This window comes from Melanotaenia boesemani, chromosome 1, assembly GCF_017639745.1.
Source record: "Melanotaenia boesemani isolate fMelBoe1 chromosome 1, fMelBoe1.pri, whole genome shotgun sequence".
Lineage (NCBI taxonomy): Eukaryota > Metazoa > Chordata > Actinopteri > Atheriniformes > Melanotaeniidae > Melanotaenia > Melanotaenia boesemani.
Window position 1 is genome coordinate 40334192 of NC_055682.1, and position 18582 is coordinate 40352773.

General features: G+C 38.0%; 2 protein-coding genes and 1 long non-coding RNA gene across 3 annotated transcripts; 1 reads left to right on the forward strand and 2 right to left on the reverse strand.

Annotated features, from left to right (window-relative positions):
• The first annotated feature begins 909 nt into the window (after positions 1–909).
• Positions 910–2741, forward strand: LOC121652584 (G2/M phase-specific E3 ubiquitin-protein ligase-like). Its single transcript, XM_042005467.1, has 6 exons — positions 910–947; positions 1049–1208; positions 1321–1424; positions 1524–1668; positions 2056–2182; positions 2410–2741. The coding sequence occupies exons 1-6, from the start codon at positions 919–921 to the stop codon at positions 2739–2741; spliced, it is 897 nt and encodes a 298-aa protein (XP_041861401.1). The 5' UTR covers positions 910–918.
• A 971-nt stretch (positions 2742–3712) lies between these two features.
• Positions 3713–4780, reverse strand: LOC121637712. The gene is made up of 4 exons (XR_006009939.1): positions 4696–4780; positions 4369–4479; positions 4182–4285; positions 3713–3788 (listed from the first exon to the last, which is right to left on the reverse strand). It is a non-coding gene; the product is annotated as an uncharacterized LOC121637712 (long non-coding RNA).
• A 3964-nt stretch (positions 4781–8744) lies between these two features.
• Positions 8745–15981, reverse strand: LOC121646046. The gene is made up of 5 exons (XM_041994924.1): positions 15936–15981; positions 14544–15331; positions 14283–14363; positions 9068–9100; positions 8745–8871 (listed from the first exon to the last, which is right to left on the reverse strand). Exons 2-5 carry the CDS (start codon positions 15103–15105, stop codon positions 8789–8791), a joined length of 759 nt encoding a protein of 252 aa, XP_041850858.1. The 5' UTR covers positions 15106–15331; positions 15936–15981; the 3' UTR covers positions 8745–8788.
• Positions 15982–18582: the final 2601 nt, after the last annotated feature.

The following is an 18582-nucleotide window of genomic DNA, read 5'->3' on the forward strand; positions in this document are numbered from 1 at the left end:
AGACCACAGTGCTTTCATTTTGCATGTCTTACTTTGAAATTTTTCGATAAGTGATTGTTTTTCATGGTTTATTTGTCCGTTGTTTCCTTTTTTGTTGAAATTGATATTGAGCAATTTATATTTATAGGTTGCTTGTCCTTTGTGCTGTCAGCTATTTACAAATGATGACATCCTTGTACATGCCAGTGTCTGCGGGGAGAGGTAAAAGATAAAAAATAAATAAAAAAAATTAATGGTCCCACAGTGGGGAAATAACATTAAAATATTTTGATATGATTTTTGGCACTTCTTGCGAGTTTATGACAATGTTTAATATGTTTTTAGGTTGGAGGTTACACTGTCTTAGATTTGAAGGTTTCAGGTTATCATTTAATGTAAATAATTATTAAGTCTTTGTTATATTTCAACAGTGACACAAAAGATGCACATGTCCGTGATTGTGAGGACACCAGTGAACATTACAACAGGCATGTAATGCGACTGATTAACAAAGCCTGCCTTGTTTGTCTGTCTCAATTATAAATAGTATTTTTTATATATATTTCTGCAGTGTTTCAGACATCTTGATGTCTCTTCGAAAGAAAGTTGACACAACCAAGACATTTAACATCACTGTGACAAGGCAGGACCTGTTTCAAAGAGGAATTAAACAGTGGTCCAGACAAAAACAGGCTTCCCCAAAGAATCTTCTCAGTGTCTCCTTCATAGGAGAAGATGGAATAGATCAAGGTGCTCTTCGTAAAGAGTTCCTTACAGGTATGTGTTCCCTGCTCAAGCTAAGACAAATGACTAAATGCAAATGTACCAGCTACTGAATATCTTATAGCAGCAGATTCTTCTTCTACAGAAATGGTTCGTGCAATTGAAAGCCAGTTCTTTGAAGGCAATGGGGAAACGGGTAAAAACCCTAAATACAGTATGTTAGACTACCAGGACTGCAATTTCAAGTATGTGTATTATTAGACATTACAATGATGTAGTAACATTTTTAGATAACATCAATGTTTATTTGTTCTAAAATTAAAAATGTGTATCTTTATTACAAAAGGACTTGTGGGGAGCTTTTGGCAACAAGTCTAGCGCAGGGAGGTCCAGCACCAAACTTTCTCACAAGATGGTGCTATCATTTCCTGTGCCATGGAGAGATTCTCAGTGATGGTGGGCCAGATGAGGTCACTGCTCCAGATATTAAAAGCTTGATAGAAAGGGTATTGTAGTACCTATACTTTGTGTGGCATACTTTCCCTAATGTCATGCATTTACAGTTATCAGAAGATATGCGTTTCCTTTGTCAATATCAAGTTGAATTTGTACTTTTAGGTGGAAAATGCAGAGGAAGAAGTGTTGATGGACTTATCAGATGCAATTATGGCATGTGGGTACAGAGGGCCAATAAACATTGGAACAAAAGAGGCTATCACTCAGTACGTTTATCCTGCATAATTTACATTTGTCATAATCAGTACAGTGTCAAGACTACATTGGTTTTTTTTTTTGGTTTTTTTTTTGTTTTTTTTGTTTAGGGCTATCACCTTGCATGCAAAGGTGAGGCTGATCCCAATTCTGAACCAGCTACATGAAGGACTGAAGCTCTATGGATTAGATGATTTTTTGAAGCATCACCGACAGATGTGCCAGCAGCTCTTTGTTCCTGGCCACTTAAATGAGGTTAGTAATGTTGCAAATGAAAGTAGTCCACATATTGAATTTCTGTTATAAGCTTGCCTTCTTGTTCAAAGAACTAAACACTATAGAACAATACAAGTTATACATGTAAATCTGACATGAACAAATGTTATTGCACCTGTGAGTGCAATGTGTGTGATTCTTCAGTTATGAATTACCATTTTGTTAGTATTATGGTGTGGCAAAAGCAAAGCCTTTGCCATAACTGATTTTTGCAGTATCACCCACATTAGTCATCCAATATGGACAAACATTTACAGTATTGAGGAAATGTCTTGTATAAATGAATTTTGGTGTACATCTCTGGAAAAGAGAAGGGTGGTGGAAAGCTTTGGAGAGGAGATTCTGAAACATGTTTTCCTTCTTTAGGTGGATTCAAACTTCCTTTTGCGTGCATTGTGTCCTGATTTCAGCGAGAAAGGGTCTGTCAGACGGCAAAGAGAAATGAAAGTAATCAATTTTTTGCAGGATTTCCTACAGAATCTGGAAGACATGGGTAATTTTTTTGTTATTTTTTTTTTTCATTCTTTCCTGTTGAGCCTTTTTTTCAACCCATTGTTATGCTTCTGTTTTTCACATAATTTTATGTTTATACAAATGTAATGTTTACATATATATATATATATATATATATATATATATATATGAGAGAGATTTTTTTTTTTTCAGGACTTCCTTGATTTGTAACCCTGACCATTCTTTGACATTACTCTCATCTCTTAGAAGAAGCAAACAGCAAGGAAGATGAAGAGATTAACCCGGGGAGCTGTGAAAGTCGCGTGCCTGGAACAACTGGTGGTGGGAAGCGCATCTCAGTCCAGAGCTTCTTCCAGTGGGTTACAGGGCAAGCCCACATCCCACTTATTGAAACTGAAAGAGAGGCATTTAAAATAATGGTTGCTTTTGACCATGACTGTGACTCTCACTACGGGGCACATAGCCTTTGCTACCCCATTGTAAATGCATGTGCAGTAGGCATCACATTCCCAGTTCGTCATGCAAGTACCTACAGTGATTTTGAAAACAACTTAACTACAGCCATCTGTCATGGTTAGGATTTCAGTAGGTTTTGAGGTACCATTGTTGACTTGTATGACTAGTTGAAGAGATACAATTGACATGTTAAGTTAAAGGTCTCCTGTCAGTCAGTATCAGTGTTTATAAACTGCATTTTATTATATGCTTTGCAAAGTTGTTCAAAATAAATGATTAACACTTGAATATTTACATTTTTTATTACATTTCCAGGGGCCCACTTTAGAAAACAAGTGAATCTTCTGAGTGCCCATTTTTTTTATATTTGCTCAGACTTAAAGATATTTCTAATGTACTGTTTTATTATCACATTCATACATCATATAGATTCAAAGATCTATTACTGTAATCAGTTGAAATAAAAAGATTAGATGTCTGTGGTTGCTTAAGGACTGCTAGCAACAAACACAAATACCACCGACTTGAACATTCATGTCATGTTACAGCTGAAGGATAAGATCCACTTAAAATGAGCACTAGATAATCACACTTGCAATGCAGCATTTACATATTCACGACACAAGAGGTAAAGGTTTCTCATGCTTGTGTCTCCATTTTGTTCAATCAACATTTGAACCTCTACCATCTGTTGTTCATTCAACAGACTGTCAAATTCGGGAACTACCAGCACACCATCCACATCTTCGCCGTAATCAGATGCTATGTCCCAGTCAATGTCAGGTTCTTGAATATCCTGTGTATGAGACAATTACATAACACTGAATTAGGCACATTTCCATATTTACAGAATCTTATGTAATCAGATTTGTCCCAAAATCAGCTATTTTGGATCCATCCAATGCTACATTAATTCTGCAGCTTGTTTTAAAAAACTGCTATACTAATGTCTATACTAATGTGATGTATGAATCATTTTAAATGTAAAACAGGAACCTCAAGATTCTCTGGCTGGTTGATTGGTCGAAGCATCATTGCCACGCACCATATCTGCTCAGGGGTGAAATTCCTTTCTGTTCTCAGGGGGTGTTTATTCCAAGCTTCCACAAAAGCCACTAGGTCAACCTTCAGTTTGGGAAGGACTGCCAGGTGGACTGTGAAAAGATCCTCTGTAAAGGACATGACCATGTTCACAGATCACTTTAAAATGTGTACCATACAAGAAAACACTAAACATTTAATTACCTTTTGAAAATTAAATATTTCACCAATATATTTATACTTTCTTTACTGATTTGAACTATTTCACTACTGACTGTGGCCTCTGCAATTAGTTTGTTATTAATTCATTATTAATTAGCCTTTTGTTTTAGGAGAAAGAAATCCAATCTGGTAGTCCTTGTATTACATGTGTCTGGATGACACAATTTTAATCATCTACACATCTAGATTTTAATCCATCCATCTACATTAATTTTCCCTGATGCATTCCAACCAATCTAATTCAACTGAAGGCCAATTTCTTTCTTGGTTTCTGCCCAACAAAAATTGATGACCATTACCTCTGGAGGACACGTCAAGGAGATGATCCATCTCTAGGACCCGGAGTTCATTGTAATATTTTGATGTCACGCATGTCCTAACATCCCGCCACAAGCGTTCAATTCTATGGAAAAAGACAAAATGTTCAAACTTAACTCTATATACAACACACATATTAACCTTGGAAAAGTGAAGAAAATAAAAAACCTCTGATTATGGACGCTTTTTCCTGACATGAAACTTCCACGATCAGGTCCACGAACCATGAACATGTATCGGGCAATTTCAACATTCTCCACACCCTGATCACCCCTCACTCTGTTATGAAAAAAAAAAGATCAAATGTTATAATTTGTTTGGACACACAAAACAACAACAAACAAAACTGAGTGCTACATTTCCTGTCAAAGTGTGTCTGTCTGAAACATGAGACAATTTGAAATAATTACACTAACTTAGATTTGACATGTAATTTTGACATCGCAATAAACATCCAAAAAGTTTGTTCCTGCAATTTACAGTTTAAGTATTCACCTTGAGGGTATTCCGTGTAACTCGGTTGCTTTTTTGAAAGCTGCAAATGCTGTTGATGCTCGGTTGTTTGTTGAAGCCTCCAAACACATAACCGATGATATTGTAAGAACATTTTAGTACACGCATCCACATGTATAGAATAAAACTTAAACAAAACATGGCTGTCTAAATGTGTAGAAGCAAAGAGTGTAAACTTATGCAAAGAAAAATCTTACCTTTCTGGTGTAGCCATCAACTGCACCAAAAAGTACAATGTTGTATCTGGTGGACATGAACACTACATGAACGCTCTCTTTCTGGATTTACAATTTACAAAATAGCATGACATGTTAACATGTTGTTAATGTGTGTTGTTATAAGTGTATTTCTCATAGCATCAGACAATGTGTACAACTGTACTAACCTTATCAATTTATGGTTAGTGTCCACATGCCAGAGAGAAAGGGGCCCCCTCACAGAGTATGCTGTGTGCACAACACAGCCAAGTCCAGCCAGTCTAGAAAGCACCCCAAATGAGTCCACTCGGTGCATTGATGCAGCCACTCTCCTCCACTGGACGTTGATTCCCATTGTCTTGAGCCTCCCTTTGACCATACGATATCCTGCTGTTGGCATTTCCTTTTTTATAAGTTGGACTGCATCATCCAGCTCCTGGTCAGTGACACTGCTGTATTTTTGTCTAGTGGAGAGGTTATATTCCCTCATTCGTCGAGTGAGTGTCCTGACTGACACACCAAGCAATTTGGCAATACAGTCCACAGTCAGATTCAAGTCCAGGAGCTCAGCAATCCTTTCTCTCTCTATAACGTACCTGGGACGCCCCATCTCTCCAGCTACAGTTTCAACAGTGTTGTTATTGAGTTCTGTATATTCAATGTGCTCCGTCACTAGCCTGAGGAATTCCTTTATGGCCTGTACAAGTTCTGGGGAGATATTTACATGTCTGGAAAGTGCTTCCCAGAGGTACAGCTCTTGCCGACATGTGAACTGTAAAAAATCCAAGTCAAGAGGTGCTCTTGAAAGGGTTGACTCCAGCTTTGTTAGGAGCCTGGAAAGAATCTCATGTCTGACAATGGCCTGCGCACACAGAAACATATCACATAGAAATACACACATATATACACATATAAAGTTATTATTATTGAAAGTACATATTAGCAGATTAAAAATGCCAAACACAACAGGGAATTATTGTGTCTGTAAATACACCAAAATGTTAGTAAAAAGAACAGCACACAAGAATAAGCACATAAACATAGCAGCCAGACATAATGAATTATATTATACTATAACTGATAAAGTCCATATAAGAGAGTGTTTCAGTAAAATGTTGGATTATAAACAACAACTCTAGAGTAATGTTAGTATTTACCTTAAACTCTTCATTTGTTGCCGTCATCGTCGCTATGTTGGAACCGCCACACACACAAGTAAACACAGTTAGCCGCTTTGCTCGTAGTTCCTCATTAATCTATAAATACACGCATCGGTTGAAAATGAAAAATACCGGATAATGACATTACAAAAGAACTCATCTAATTTATCTAGCATCAATGGAGAAATGCCTCGACACTTGTTGCTTGCTTATTCGCCGCGTTTTCTTCTTCTTCTTCTTCTTCTTCTTCTTCTTCTTCTTGTCTATGACCGGAAATTGTCTTGCAGGAAAAAAAAATGATGTCCGTGAGGGCGGGATCGGGGCTGAAAGTGACCAATCATAAGAAGGACAAGGCTCAACCCCCCCACGTCTCCTGATCCGCCCCCAAGTGTCAAAAGTGTTTTCTCCGCGCGAGCAGAGCTTCACCTCGCAAGCATAAACGGCGCGCGCAGGTGGAGTCCTGCTTGCGCAGAGCTGACACCCTCGCTCGCAGCCTGTAGTGTAGCGTCTGAAGAGTTAGATTGTGCGCAGACTTCATATCTACGTGTGTGAGACAGATTGTGCGCGCAAAGTTAATATCTACGCGTGTGAGAGAGTGTCATTTTATCGTGGGTGTGTTACTGCGCCCCCTAGACTTACGGCTTAAATCTGACACCATACTTCTGTATCATGTGGTGTTTGTGATACAGAATCTGAATCTGAACACTCATCATCAAAGTCAAACTCATTAAAATCAGTCTTCCCACATTGAAAGTCTTGAGGAAAAATGTCATTGTCAAAAGAATCATAAAACATGTCTGTGTGTTGTTCATTCAGTGGACTGAGTTCAACATGTTCATTGCAATCATGAAACACTTCTGCTGGTTCATCCTCAAATTGACAGTCTGAATCCTGTTGATGCTCTGAATCATTCTGCTGTGAAATTAATTGTAAATGTTCAGCCACTTTCACAGCTATTTTTCTTCTTTTTGTCCTCTCAGACTTCTCCATTACTTTCTGAAAGACAAATATTAAGTATTAGAAAACAATAAGATAAAACAGCTAATTTTGGGGCTCCTGACTAACAACAAACCTTGCTGTGAATATAAGGTACAAGACCAAAGAGCTGGGTGATAAATCAATGTTCAGATTAATTTGATATTTATAATGATTTACTTTTATGAAAATCTGATTTTTTTTCCATCTTTATGCTCTGCCAACGCTCACCTCTGGCATCTGTAGCAAAAAAAAAGGTCACATAATTAAACACAGAACGCATGTAAAAACAGCAAAGAAAAGAAAACGCAGAATTTGGGGAAAAAACTGAAACCGATTTCATAGGGCCCTCCTTGGTACTGCCCACTCCACTTAGCAAAAGCAAACATAAATCAATATAAAGTATGTATTAACAAATTTTAATGCAATGCAATAAATGTACAATTTAAAAATTGTATAGCTAGCTGAAGTCATAAAACAAACAAACTAAAAAGCTCATGTTTAAGAGAAATCCATCCCTCCAGATCAATATTCACACAGGCAATTTGGAAACGAAATCCTGACAAAAGACCTGGCACAAAATACATAAAAATCCAACAAACAATAACACTTGTCAAATAAGCTGGATATGGCTAGTGAAATAAAGCCCAAAAATCGGGTAAAATACAGAAGAAACAGCAGGGAAGTTGACATGTAAAGCAAAGGAATTTGTCAGCACTGTTTGCCCTTTCATCATTTTATACATTTAACCACGGTCCACCTTACTGAACTTAAGTCTTACACGTTGGGAAATAACTCTGTGGCGCTGCAGCTACTTTTGTTTACTCGGCAGCGTGTGCTATGAGACAACCTGCGCTGCCCTCAGCTGTCGCCACACACCTGCTTTGATTGATAGATTCATATCGTTGAACTCGCGGAGATTTTTTTTTTTTTTTTTTGAGAAAAAAAAAAAAGGAACCATTATACGAAATAGAGAGTCCACCACTACCATAAAATCCTTCCTTTTAATATCATGTTTTGTTTTAAATACAGGGGAAATGTCAACTTTGGTTGAAATCCCAGTTATGCAGAAATACTTCTCAATTTATATCGAACTTGAAAATGGGTGCCAACGGTGCAGGCAAACTTTAGGTGAATTTTGAACATTTTAATAAAACTAAAAATGTGTTATACATTTTCTTCACACTTTTCTGTAAGAAGACAAGAAAAAAATTCAACAAACTCTGACCAGGTCATGAAAAATGTTTTTTTGCCATATCTGTCTAGCGTTGACAGTAAGCTAGCAACTGCCTTCAAAAAACCGGCAGAAACATGTTTAGTCAAGCATTCATAAACATCTTTAGAAGCAGTACTGTCAACTTAAGAATTCACCTCGACGAGACTGATACATTTTGGGATATAGCTTTGTAAACATTTTATATATATATTAAAAGAATAAACTTAAATAAAAATGTCTTACCCTTCAAGCAGAAACGTTAAGCTCCTATGAAGTCCATGGTCAGTGTACCAAATAAGCGCAAAATGGTGGAATGGGTGTGCTCTCGCGACATTCCGCCTGTTCTTCGAAATTACGCGAGATTTCGAAATACTCTCTCCCATGCTTCATGCTGGAAATGGATTGGATGGATAGATAATAATCTAATAAATACAAGCTCATTCTCTTACCGAGTCTCCATCTGTGTAAAGAGATAAGTGAACATAAAATGCACAAGCAGTGATAGGTTAAACATGTAATAGATACCACTAGACATGTTGTTGGTTAGTCATACCATTTAAAGTGCAGGGAGTTTCCTCGAGTAGCCCTCTATATTTATCCCTGTCTGGAGCTAAGTATGAACATTTTAGTTCAATGTAAGCACTCACATTGTATGCAATATCCAACAATTTTAACGATATTACTAGAACCAAAGACTTGTAAAGGTAATTGAAATTGATGAAAACTACAACAGGTCATATGAAATATCGTTCCAAAGATTATCACTCAGTAGTCTACTAAAATCAAACATTTTATTATTCCTGTACCTTGTGATGTGCCTTCTCCTGCTGAGTCTTCATCTGTAAGGCAAGGCAAGGCAGTTTATTTGTATAGCACATTTCATGTACAGGACAATTCAAAGTGCTTTACTTAAAACAAAGGCATTACAGATATTTAGAAATAGTAAAAGGCATCAACACATAATCACAATAAAATAATTACATTAAAATGATTAAAAGCAAGATAAGTTAAAAAAAAGTTGGTCGGTTGGTGATTTTAAGAGCTCGAGTCTCCAGGTGTTTACCAATGCTGACCATCTTCTTTTTGTCTTCATTTAATTGTAGAAAATTCTCCTTCATCCAGGTGCTTATTTGCTCCAGACACTGACACAATAAGTCTATTGGACTGCAGTCATCTGGTGACAGAGACACATAAAGTTGTGCATCATCAGCATAACTTTGATAATTAATGCTATAGTTTTGTAATATTTGACCCAAAGGGAGCATATACAAGTTGAACAGAAGAGGTCCAAGGACTGACCCATGGGGGACTCCACAAGTCATGGCCACTCGCTCAGATTCATAGCTGCCGATCGTAACAAAATAACTCCGGCCTTCTAAATAGGACCTGAACCAGTTAAGGACCACTCCAGAAAGTCCAACCCAGTTTTCCAGCCTGTGCAACAGGATTCTGTGATCAGTATCAAACACAGCACTGAGATCCAACAGAACCAGGACTGATACTTGACCAGAATCAGTATTCAACCTAATGTCATTTAACACTTTGACCAGAGCTGTTTCAGTGCTGTGATGAGGTCGGAAGCCGGGCTGAAATTTATCAAGATTTCGACTTTTATTTAAAAAGTCATTAAGCTGGTGAAATACAACTTTCTCAATAATCTTGGAAATAAAAGAGAGATTAGGGACAGGTCTATAGTTGTTCATTATAGAGGTATCGAGAGTGCTTTTCTTTAGGAGTGGCTTAATAGCAGCTATCTTTAGTGACTTGGGAAAAATGCCTGATGCCAGTGAGCTGTTAACTATAGCCCCTTTCTGACTGTAGGAACCTTTTGCAGTTCCTATAACCTTTTCAGGTACCAGGCCGTTTTTTCGTGCATTCCGACATATAGGAACTAGGGACCAAAGCCCTCAGTTCCTATAACCATTTTAGCTCCTGCGCCGAGGCAGGGTCTAAACGGGGTTCTATAGGAACCCTCATGACGTAGGTGTTTCGTGACTGGTAGCTACGCCCCTTGCCAGATTTCAGCATTTTGTGTCCCCGTCACATTTAAAAAACACGGTTGCACATACGGACAAAAACAACAACAGAGCAAGCGATAAATGGACCGACGAGGAGGTCGAAGCTCTTCTGACCGTCTACACTACAGAGGATTTTCAGAGAGGTTTTGAAGGTTTGCAGCAAAATATAAAAATATTCCTGACGATCAGCTCTCAGAGAACGCGGGATAATGCGAAGCAGCGCACGTAGAAAACTCACACAAGACTACAAATAAATTAAGGACCACGACAACCGGAGTGGGACGAACCGAACAAACAGTAAATTTGACAGCTTGTACCACCGACATGCCTACTCGGACAACGCCGCAGCAAATGACTCCTGCGTGCGGAGACGATCATCCGCAGTGAAAACATCTTCAGAGGAGTTTGGAGGCTAGTAAACAGGACAAGAAGCATTATCAGATACGACCCAGCTAACTGAGCTGATCTATTCACCTGTTTTCCATCTTTTTTGTATATAATATGGTTCTGATCCATGTTTACTTCAATCAGAGGAACCGAACAGCATCCTGCTACTGCTGCCACCAGCAGCCCTTGCCGCATCGATCAGGTAAAGAAAGTAGATTTAATGCACATAAAAATCTCTGCTTTTGATTTATTTGAGATAAAGTTAAATGTAAGCATGTAAGACTGATGGAGCCACACAGAACTGAAAAAGCAGACTCAGTCATTTCAACTGGACTTAAACTTTTTTTTTTTTTATGTTTAATTCCATTTTAAATTACTGCTATTACAACGTGTGCACTCCTGGACAATTGAGAATTTTACACTATATATTATAATGAAAAGTTGGCTTTATTAGCCATCCTTCATGTTTATAACTTGTATTTTAATTCTAAAATGTTTATCCATTCAGCAACTACCAGAGCCAGCGTCAACCATCAGCCTGCTGCCAGGTAAAAACATCCTATTGCATTGTACATGCATCTTGAGTGTCACTATTACAATTCAACAAATTTGATCATAGTTGCTGTGTGTGAAGTATCTGTCTCCACCCTGTTTTTTTCATGAAATAGGGAAAGGGCCGACACTCTTCTGGCTGCTGTGCAGGACAAGCTGTTAGATGCTTAACAGCAGAGGCATAGCCATCCACACTTCAACATCCTGAAGTCTTTTCAGGAACAGGCACAAAGGAGGCAGAAGAGCGAGCAGCTTGACAGGCAGGGGTGAGGCCAGCGGAGATCTGTGATGGAGGGTCTCTGGGTGTACTGGACAGGATGGCAGGAAAAGCCAGTGTGATATGCAGAGCATATACACACATGTAAATAGTTATTTTTGCTCCGCTGTATTCACTATAAAAAAATAAATGACTTTGTAAAGAGTCTGAAGTATTCAGTTTGTGTTTGTTAGATGTGCTTTGGCCACATCTATAAAATATTAGCTAATAAAAATATTGAGTAGTTATTAACTTATCACAGCTATGAAATTTTAAATAACCCATCTTTGGTCGCTACGTTTTAAGTCTTATCCTGGGTGTAAATTACATTAGTTTATCAACTTTATAATATGCTCCATATCACAGAATGAAGTTTATCATGTTTAACCAAGATCTGGCATCAAATACTTGTGGACACAAATTACACACCTGTAAACATTTCACCACCCTTTTTATATTTTTACCTTCATATACGCTACATCTGTGTGACTATGTCCTCATAATTCTAAACCATAACTCAGTCACAACCAACCCTTCAGTGATGGATTACTCCTCCACCTTTCTACTGATGATTCCATAGAACACACAAAGCTTAATAGCAGATGATGAGATCTTTATTTTACACATAACACAAAAAAATGAAAAAATAAAAAAAATGAAATGATGCATTTTCTATGGAACATTTTCTCTTTAAATGTGTACATCATGTATACATGTATGTTCTGTCTGTCGAACTTCCAGAACACGATGCTTATTATGAAGAGGTGTGTTGTGATTAGCTGGAAGGCAGGAGGTAAAGCATCCAGGCTGTTCTCCATCTCCTTCAGTATCTGCAGCAGGTGGTTGTGTCCATCCTCTCCAGTGCAGCTTCAGGCGGCCACAGATGTATTGAAATGTCTCCCTGGACATACAGAAATTCTCTATCCACTGCTCATCGGTAAAATTGAGAACAACCTTTTCCCACTAGTTATCAGCTTTGCTCCGGACCAGGCGGACGGTGAGGAGGTTCAATGAGCTGCAGCAACGTCTGAAACGCAGAACACGAGTTACAATAAACCCGCCGTCTGAAATATTTACTTATTGTAATCTGCTCAACACAGACAGTAGAAAACCATCTGAAATGTTTACTCATAAGACACGTATACAATCGCTGCATGTTTAATAAGTTAAACTTACACGTCGTCTCCTTTGTCTGCGGCGTATCTCCTGCCGCTGGATTCTTCATCTTCTGACTTTCAGGAGCCTTCCAGCCTCGACGTGAGACGCCTGGTTGTATCGTCCATCAGTAACATCTCCATCAAGCAGAGCATGAACACGACGATCTCTTCGTTCTCCATATTAGCTTGCCGGTGTTACTTTGTGTTGTTTTGTTTTTAGCGGGTTTTGTTTTGTTATGTGGTGCTAAAGTCACACGTCACTGTCGCAGACGTATGCGTCACATTGGTCCCGCTACCTCCCCCAACTCATGTGCGAATGCAACATGAAACAGTTCCCCTGGAGAAGGTAGTTCTTAGAACTAGGACAGTTATTAGAACTTCGTTCTTAGAACTTCTCTGTCGGAATGCGCCATATCAGTAGAAGATCACTTTCTACTGAGGTAAAAACTGTTTTTAGAAAGTCGGATGGTATCATGTCCAGAGTACATGTTGTTGATTTCAAATGCCAAACTGTTTCTTGTAGGATTTTTAAATCAACCATTTTAAATTGTGACATAACATCGAAATTATTTCCGGGTTTTAGACACAGACTAGTTTTCTTGTGTGACTGTGTGGAATTAGTATTTTGCCTAATTGTTTTAATTTTTTTATGTTTGCTCGAAATGCTTTTGATTCTCATCGGTGCAACGGCATCCATTACATTCAAGACTTTCAGATTGAAATGATCCAGGAGTCCATCAGCTGACTGCACTGGTTGTTGGTAAAATAGTTATGGCCTCCACAAACTTAGCACTTGTTCTTTCATTAATGTACCTCTTCCTAACCGAGGAGCAGGTTGGTTGGACATTCTGAGTGATCAGTAATCAAACAAAATACAAAAATGGCCTTGTAAATAGGCAAGTAAACATAAAATGTACGAGCTGTGATTAATGAGCATGCTGGTATGAATTCTTTGTTAACACCATCACAGGTGCCAAAAGGTTCTTTGACAGACTGCCAAGTACTCTTACTGTGGTATAAAGAGAGTAGCTCAGTTTCAATACCCCATAGTGTAGTGTTATTTATTACTGTAAAGCGGGGGTTGGCAACTTTGTTTATTCTCTGACCAACTGAGTGGATGGCCAACATTTTATCGTCATTGGGCAAAACCTGTTTTTCTAACAAAACTTCTTTTTTTTTCTCGTCTACACTATCTTCACTTGTACTAAAATGTCATTTAATAAAATTATTTATTTAAAGTCAATTCAATTAGCTTCAGACTGTTATTACTGTGTTACTGCTTTGGCTCCACACTGCGTTAACAGATACTACAACCTGTCCCTTGATCTGGTCCCTACCAACATCCTGCGAAGCACTCTACCCACAATCCAATCTGCAGTAACCCATATTAATTGCTCTCTAAAATCTGGTGTCTTTTCCTCCACCATAAAGCAAGCTAGAATAACTCAGCTGCTGAAGTAACCCACACTCAGCCCAGCCCAAAGTGAAAAATACCAGCTGGTCTTATACCATATTTTGTACTGACTCGGTTGGACTTTTGCATAATGTTGTTAGAGGACTTCAAATTTTAGAGATCCCTCAAGAAAAGCTTAAGCAGTATATCAACTTCAGTTCTGGAGAAAAATAAGTTATCCCAAATTTACACTTTTACCATTTCTTGTGTGCGTTGGAGGGTGTCCCTCATCCATCTCACTGTCTTCACTTTGGACAGAGTCGGTCAAGTCTAAGATATCTGGCAAAAAAATTTAAGCATTAAGTATTTTTAATATTTAGAATGCTAAACAGCAAATTTTCTGTAGTTGCTATGTTAAAAATGTATTATGATGCATGATATAATGTATGCTATGTATTTCAAGTCAGGAATACTTAAAAGATTAATTACTTTTACAATACAATATAAACAACAAAATACCTTCAATTTCAATCTCTTCAAGCGTTTTCCCTTTAAGATCTGCAAATGTCCCCTTTTCCATGGCATGAAGCAGATTTGACATTTTTGCAAGCTGGGTTGTAGCCTCTGAAAGTCTGTAATACTCTCTGTGGACACGGATATCGTGCCCCAGAAAGTCAGCAACCTGGTCCAGTTCATGATTTTTCAGGTTCAAAACCTGGGACAAGGTTGCAACATTTTTGTGTAGCTGCGTGGACCTAAGGAGGTCAGGTCTTTGTGCGCCACACTCATTTGCATAAGTCCTCAGACAGTCCTGACCTCTATAAGGAGTCAAACAGTTCGGTCTTGTGAAGAGGAAAGGGTTTTCTTCTAGGACTCCACACTCTAGTCTTCTGCTTATGAGATGTGTCAAGGATTCAACCATGTCTGGTGATAACAAGACAGCAACTTTCCGGCCCCTTTTACCTTTAATTTCCACACGACTGAAATGTGAGCACAGTTTTTGTTCAAACTTTGTTAGTTCAACAGCACCATCTTTATGTAAGGCAGCTGTGTCCCTCTGAAGAAAGCCTTCCAATGTCATTTTTGAAACCTCTCCTCCTCCTCGTCGATTGAACAAAATGATCTTAGCCAGAGTTGTTCTGCTCAGATCCCAATAGGCTTGTGGTGAAGGGTTTTCTTTTAATTTCTGCGATACAGAATTTGCTGTCTTCTCAAGATGCTGGTGAAGATGCTGCACATCCTCAGTGATAGGGAGTGTGGATGGCTTATTGAAGTGCTTGTCACTCAAGGTGGTTAAAGCTGCATGGGAGTGTTACGACCCTCTTTCTAAATCTAGGGCGTTCAGGTCACTAACAAAAACAAGGCCGGTCAGAACGTAAATATAAAACGATAATTTTATAAACAAGTCCAGGTTCTAATCAATACAACAAATAACAATCAACAAATGTTGTCCTAATCTAGGTTATATATTGACCGGTAACAAATAAAAGAAATCTAATAAACAAAAGGTGTCCTTAACTTACGGTTTTAACAGTTAACAATTACCTTTAACAATTACAGAAAGGAAGCTTAACCAAAATTTTCCAAACAAACTTAAAGTTTAAAGATACACCTCAAAAGCTACTCACAAAAGAGGTGAGAGCATCTCTACTCAATACCAACTCAAAAGGCACAATCGTGCACACAATGAAAAGGTCAGGAATTCAGCTCACAAACCACATAGGTATTCTAACACACAAAGTCCAGCATCTACTCTCAAAACCCAGCTTGGCAAACTGTGGGCCTGATGGAACACAGCTGCCCCGATTGCAGGTGCTTCCTTCCTTTTGAAGTCCCTGGTGACTGTTCAGATTGGCTGTAGAAGAGGAAGGCGGGAACAGCGTCAGCTGGCAGTGTAGATGGAGCCTACAGGAGACAAATTCGGACCACTTTGATGCGTAGTGTTCTGAAAGTCTGGGTTGACACTGCGCAAAAACCCCCAGAATCCAGAGATATCTTTGCCCAGATACCCTCAGACATGCCTCATGCATGGTGATATCTGTTGTGTATACTCTCCGGCCATGACAATTTCAGATTTCATGTCCGGAGCATATCAACTACGGACGAGGGACCACTTTGATACTGACAGAATCTGTAGTTCAGATTTGCCCCAGATATTGGATACTAGCCAAGGCCCATATCCGGAGAGTATCAATACACTAGAGATATCCTGACAGGATATTTCAAGATTCTACTAAAGTCAAATCTGGTGATTTCTAATGTCAGTATATTAGTCATATCTGCAGTCAGGATTCAGTATATGTGGCCTTTAACTATACCTGAAGTCCGAACACAAGTGATATCTGTTGTCCGAAAATTTCAAGATATTGTTCATGAGTACACTGGTATTTATTCATGCAGGATACTGAATAATCTGTTATAATAAAAAAATATCAGGCCATCACCAGTTTTGACTGTAAAAGTATTTTAAAAATGAAGCAAAAAGTGACCTACTAATTCACTCCATAAACATTTTAATACAAAACATGCATTCACAGGAAAAATGAATAAATAAACATTGTACCTATTCACAGCAAATAATTTAATTCAAAATAATTTATTCACCCAAATAGAACACAAAATGCAACAGAGTAAGTCTCCTCTAAGAGTCTACTTCAGTCTTCTTCTGCCATATAGCAACTTCTCCCAGGAGGTGGGTCGCCTTTTGTGAAGCCAGCACAGTGTCTTGCACATGTTGACCTTGGTTCGGTTCCCTTCTTCCTGCTCTCATTCAAGGCCTTTTGGCATGTGCTTATGACCCTGGTGAGCAGGGCCACTTTAATGGGGTGAAATTATAGCTTGTTTTTTCATCATTGCTTTCCTTGTCACTGCCAAAGTTTGCATTCACTCCTTTTAAATATGCAAGGTTTCTTGGTCAAGGACCTCCTCTCCAATTCTCACCCGTTTTTTTAATAGCTGTGGGACAGCAAGAAAAGACATGTTAACTGTAGCTATAGCTATAGCTAAAAAAATCTAAAGTCAAAAAAGACTTGTTTTTATTTCAAAACTAAACTTGAAGGTAAAGTGTATAACTTCCAGTTGTCTGAATAGATATTGTAGATAAGGGGTCAGATGGTATGTAGAGATCAGGTATTCTTCAAGAATATGTGACTGACAGATGGGGAAAAAAAGGAAATGGTTTCCTTGTTGATGTAGAAAGTTGGTGTAAGTAATATAGATTGATCTATGACAAGATGGTATATTCGAAATATGGATAATATCCATTAACCATACACACACCACAACTTACTGAATAAATTAATGCTATATATCATGTACAAAACCATATAACAAAAAGTAATTAATGAACTGGAATACAAGGCTTTCATTAGTGAAGATTCTTATACATTATTAATTTTACAAACATAAACAGTGAAGAACAAATTATAGGGTGTTCTGTTTTACACACACGACTGTAAACACAAATACATACATGCATAAGAAAAAAATAAAGAGGCAAAAAGGCATAACCGTTATGTCAAAATATGGTATATCCAAGTTCAGTTACACAGACAGCTGTAGATTTAGTTAAGACAACTCATCCGATCACACCTACTTGTCATGAGCTTCTGCCTCTTCACCCCCTCCTTGGTTCCATCTCTCTCCATTCTTTCGTAAGACTTTAAATTTTCGAAAGCCCAGTTACATGCTCCTGTGTATTGAAATAAAAATGAGGTTAACATTTTTTTAAACATGCTTATTTCCATGGTAGAACTTGACATCAGACAGTCATTTTAATTATCCACTGGGATGAAATATAAACTCCAACTATTTCAACGCCACCATATTAAACCCAACTTCACACTCATGCAAAATACATACTGCTCTCCTAGATGTTTGTGTTTGATGGACCAGAGTCTAAAAAAAAAAAAAAACTATGTTATTGCTGAAGTTCTAAATCTAATAGTTATACTGTAGTACACAAAGAACGGGGAGAGTACAGATGGATTAAATAGGAAGGCAACTGAATGAAACTAAACAAAATAAAACAGACACAGAATTGTCATGTTTTATTTCATAAAACTTGTGTCTACAATAAATAGGGCCTGTAAACAGCAAATGATTATTATCTTTATGTTGTAGTATCAACAACCATGTAATAACCATTAGGACAAGCAAAGCAATAAACAAATGGCCAATAGATTGTCTGATGTTACTATACCTTACTATTCAAAATTTTTTTAAGGATGGTATTTCACCACACATAGGGCATTTTTGTTTGCTCTCAAACACAAATACATAAAGTTCAAGGGGAATCTTTGAGTGGTGTTTTGTAACCTGTTATATACACACTATGCCAAATAAAGAAGAATATATAGGTATAACGTAACATGAGTAGCCTGTGGTAATGGTAACCACAACAACGAGTGGTGAATGATACTGCATTTAATTAAGTTACCTGGAAAAAAATCCCCAAATTATCATCTCTGCGTGATATAGCAATAGCTTTACCTCAAAATATCCGCTCGAGTCACCGTTCCTAACTCCAGGTGTTCGGAGAGTTGCTGGAACTGGACAG